Below are 4,964 nucleotides of genomic sequence, written 5' to 3' on the forward strand. Positions count from 1 at the left end.
CAACATTTCTTGATCACAAAGAAATATACTTTATTTCAATACTGCCCTTGCGTATGATCAAAAATTTCCCGGATAACGGTCAAATCATACATATATGACAGCAATGATATTACAATTACAGCATGATATGTACGTATATCTATATATTATATGTTGGTAAATTCTCCAATATTATAATTATAACATTGCCCCTAATCCCCACTAGCTTGTATTATATTATCATATAAGCTACATAATTGATCATCATTATTGATCTTTTCTTTTTCTTTTGGTCACGGTACCACAATTAAACAAAAAATGTTACAACGTAATAATAAGACTAGCTCAATATGAAATCAAGCTTTTTTTTCCCCAACCAAGAAACTGTAGTGATCATCATCAGCCAATTATTATTTGTGGTTAAGCAGTACCTTTATGAAGGATGAGTAAAAGCTTGATCTGGACTTTACACTCGCCCCACTACGGCCATTAAAGCACAGAGTTGAAACTGGTGAAGAGTAGTCATGGCCATACTCTTCATAATTCTCTTCGTCATGACAATTATTAACCCTAGAATCCACCGGCCGCCGAGGACTAGATGATGACATCATTCTCCACCGTCCGTGGTGGTGTTTCGATGAAGTAGTACATGCCGGCGAAGAAGGCACCGATGAAGAGTAGTAGGATACTGACTTTGGAGAAGAGGAGAGTGATGAGGAAGAAGATGGTGATGAAAGAGAATTAGGCGATGAAGGAAAAGTATTATTTCGTGTTCTGGTAGTATTATTATTAGTACTAGAACCATTGAAATCATGCTTTGGGAAAATAGTGCGTATAAGATTAGGTTTTGAGGTCTTTTTTCTAGTTTTGGATGATGAAGATTTTTTTGAAGAGGGAGTACTAATAGGACTGTAACAATAAGAAGGTGGAGGAGTGAGAGGAGGTAAAGGGTTTTCTCTGAGCTTGACTTTTGGAGTTCCTGGTTGAGATTCCCACATGAATGGGATTGAAGCTGAAGATCCACCATGGTAGTGATGATCCTCCATGGATGTGGTGGATATGGATAAGTCTCTCTTCATTAGGCGCTGCTTAGAGAAGAGTTTGTACTCATTGGGATGAGTGATAATTTTGAGTGAGTTATGAGTAAGGTCTGAGGTACTACTTGTGAGCATTTTTAGTAATAATTGATGCTATAATAAGGTGAGAATAGGAGGGCTTAGTTTATAATCACTTGCTAGTTTCAATGTATTATAGTACATGTTATAAATTTATGTGTTTATATATATATATATATATATATAAATATTCTCTAACATGCTGGGTTATGACTTAGTTTGTTAATTAAATAACATTTTTTGTATGGGCTCTAAATTAATAACCAACATGCACAGTCAACTAATAGCATAGGGCATGAGATTGTGACAAATTACCAAACCCTTCACACTACAGTTTTCTTTTAAATAATAACTATTGATATTATATCATTATAACCAATAAAGCAGCTCTATCTCAATGAAGTGAAGCATCAAGGAAGTTAGAAAACTAGCATATGTAATTAGCAGTTTATCTGAATGTGAATCTGGCCTAGAGAGTTGAGATCATGAGATGCCTTGTGCCCTCAATTTCCGGTTCAAGTCCCAAATTAAATACTATTTGGAAGCTTTAAACTATGAAAATGTGTCGGATTGGTTGATAACCTAACTATTATAGTCAACACAAAATAATCATTTGAAAACCAAAACTATATTTATATGTGAGTGCATGTTATCATAAATAATTAATTATCTCAAAGGAATCGGTCATGCATGTGGGCGCGCTTGCTGGATCGCCGGCCCACACCACCGTGGTTATCATATAGCTGATTATTATTAAAACTGCAGCTCTTTAGGACCATGTGAAATTCAGTTGGATTTTGCTAAAATAAAAAATAAAACTAAACATATAATAGAAAGAGTAGGTTATAGTTGGATATTGAAATTTGTTTAACGAAGATGATGATCGCCTTACTATTTTTGCATTCCTCTCAATTTGGATATATATAATTATAATAGGGTAATACTCCAAAATCCTTTTCATAAGAATAAGTCACTAAAAAATAAAAAACTTCTAGTCAATACAAAAAACTATTTATAATTAAAAGTAATATTTAGTTACAAGTTGTTATTAATGCAGTTTTAATCACAACCTATTATATATAATAAAAAATATATTTAGTCATAACAAATTTTGATTTTTATGAGCATATTTGTAACTATGAATTTTTTTGTTCACAATATATGTAAGATGGTATTTTTTAAGCACAAAGAAAATGTCTTTCTATATAGATTGGCAATAACTGTCTCACTCAATAATAATAATAATAGAGTACTTGAAAAGAAAAGAAAAATATTTTTCTTTTTCGTAACCAACGTTTGATCGTAATCCAATAGCTTATTATTATTTAGCTAGAAAATCAATAATTGTGACAAAACTGGTCATGAATATAAATATATATATATATAAATATATATATATATTTCTTAATCTAGATAACACAACTTTATAAATATATATTTACCAATATATATAATATGCCGTCGTAATTTCATACAATAATTTTCTTGACACGCTTTAATTTTCAAACATAGCCAACTTAAAAAACATTTATCTAAAATGACGTAATTAATCTTAAGAAATCAAAATTTTATATACTTTTATATTTACAAGATGAACAAAATGTGGAATTGAAGATTGTGATTTAATATTAGGTAAGATCTTATTGTTTAATGACTGATAAAGTATTTAGGTGGGATGGATGTGTGGGTGTGTATGGGAGAGACGCGGTTTAAATTTTATTGTATCAAAAAAAATATATATGTATTACAAAGTGTGATTTTATATATATTTGAGTAAATTAGCGAGTAAAATATTTTATGTTTTTAAAATATAGCATTTAATTATCAAATTTTTTTTTTACATAAAAATACTCAAAGTTTCTAAAATGTAGCACTTAAATACCCAAACACTTAAAAATAATTTTGTTTAATCATTTTTTTTATTTTAAATTTCTTTTAGCTATGTGATTTTTTAAATATTTGAGTATTTAAATGCTACATTTTAGAAACTTTATGTATTTTTCTCGTAAAAAAAAATGAGCATTTAAATGCTATATTTTAGTAACGTTGAGTAATTTTACCGTAAAAAAATAAGTATAAAAGTGCAACATGCACTACAACAATTTAGGGTATTAGCGGCAGAAAGGTTTGCCGCTACTTATATAAGGATCCGCTGGTAATCATAATTAGCGACGGGGTTCTACCGCTAATAATAGTTATTAGAGGCGGACTGACACACCTACCACTAATAATTTATTATTAGCAGCGGACAGTAGCGGCAAAGCCTGCCGCTAATACATGTGTCAGAGCCGACATTATTAGCTGTGGGGTCCGCCGCTAATAATATTTTTATTATATATTTTAAAACAATTAATATTTATGAAATTTAAATATTTTTAAAAATAATTCATAATAAATTTTAAGAATAACCAATTAATTAATTTAAACATAACTAACATTAATATATAATTTTAATATTTATCAAACTAACTAATATCACTATTGTCATTAAAAATAAATACTAAGTTAATTTAATTAAAATACATAAACTAATAACTAAATATAATCATTAAGGTCAATATTGTAATTATCTTCATCTTCAACATTTCGCTGTGGCGGTGGCGGTGGTTGTGTCTGTGGTGGTGAAGGAATATAAGGCTGCTGTGAAGATCATCCAAGCGTGAGGTCCCCAAAATGATCTCGAGGCTGTGGCTGTATCGAGGTGGATAAAAAAGGTTGCTGCAACCCGCCCCCAAACTCACCATATCTAACATATGGTTGCTATTGTGAGGAACCCTCAAGTTCACCATACCGAGAAAATAGTTGCTGCTGCGACGAACCTCCAACCTCCCCATACCTAAGATTAGGTTGCGGATGTTGCATCGATCCTCCTTAAAAATCGGTAAATTTAAAATATAGTGGAGGAGAGTGGGAAGAGCGTCCAAACATATATTGATTTTGATATTGCGGAGGTTGTTGCGACGGCACATATGACGGATACTGTTGAGGAGGTTGTTACTGTTGTTGTGGCAGTGTATGAAGGTCAGGATGGGCGGTGTTACTCTGAGAAGACGTACCACCTTCAGATTGTGATGGCAAATACCTCTGCAAGAAACAGTCAAACCATGGGTTATACAAATTACTGGGTTGTTGAGGTGATGCCATCTAAATTGTCTCAAGCATTGCCTTCATCATCAGAGCCATAGTAGTCATATCTTCATCAAGCATAGGAGCAGTATGCGCTTGGGACTGACTTTGATTTGTAGAGTTGAAGGTTGACTTTCTCACTTTCCCTTTCACCCTATAGCTCACTCTTTTTTGGTAGTCAGATATCTCCCTGATTACTTTATTTAGTATCTCTTATTGATCGACCGGGGATGAATCAACGCCAGATACATTACCAGACCCCTCACTCTGTTGTTGAGACTGCCTATCTTGTTGTGACCTCTGAAGCTTCGCCGTCATTTTTTTGTATAAGGAAAACATTAGAAACAAAAAACTAAGATAATTTTTCGAATATGAGAACACAATAATACTTACATAATCTTGTTGAGTTGTCTCGTTGACAAAAGCTTTTGTCGATTTTTTCATATGAACATCCCCCAAGTATCAACAACATACACTTCTGGGTGCTTATATACAAATGTAAACAAAGTGTTTTAGTATGTGTATATTTTGTAAAATTAAATTAACATCCTCACTTACATATCTGTGACGCTTAACTCCCAACGATTATGTGTCTTGTGTTGTTACATACTTCATTTGTTTTCTATTTGCTTGGTTTTTAGCGGAGCAAGCCAAAAATCTTTCGCTCGTGAACAACTCACAAATATCCTTCCATGTCTCCTTAGTGCAATGGTCAGGTGGCTTAGAGAGGACATTCTCCCAATC

The 4,964-nt window shown here is 32.5% G+C and overlaps 1 protein-coding gene across 1 annotated transcript; it reads right to left on the minus strand.

The window, feature by feature from the left end:
* On the minus strand, positions 1 to 1,198 carry LOC133789678 (cell wall protein RBR3-like). The gene has a single exon (XM_062227455.1). It carries the CDS (start codon positions 1,149 to 1,151, stop codon positions 390 to 392), a length of 762 nt encoding a protein of 253 aa, XP_062083439.1. The 5' UTR covers positions 1,152 to 1,198; the 3' UTR covers positions 1 to 389.
* Between the last annotated feature and the right edge of the window lie 3,766 nt (positions 1,199 to 4,964).

Source organism: Humulus lupulus, chromosome 7 (assembly GCF_963169125.1).
Source record: "Humulus lupulus chromosome 7, drHumLupu1.1, whole genome shotgun sequence".
Taxonomy (NCBI): Eukaryota; Viridiplantae; Streptophyta; class Magnoliopsida; order Rosales; family Cannabaceae; genus Humulus; species Humulus lupulus.

Bases quoted from the DNA above. Each gene is read 5' to 3' on its own strand.
- LOC133789678 (XM_062227455.1), bottom strand. From the start codon at position 1,151: ATGCTCACAAGTAGTACCTCAGACCTTACTCATAACTCACTCAAAATT.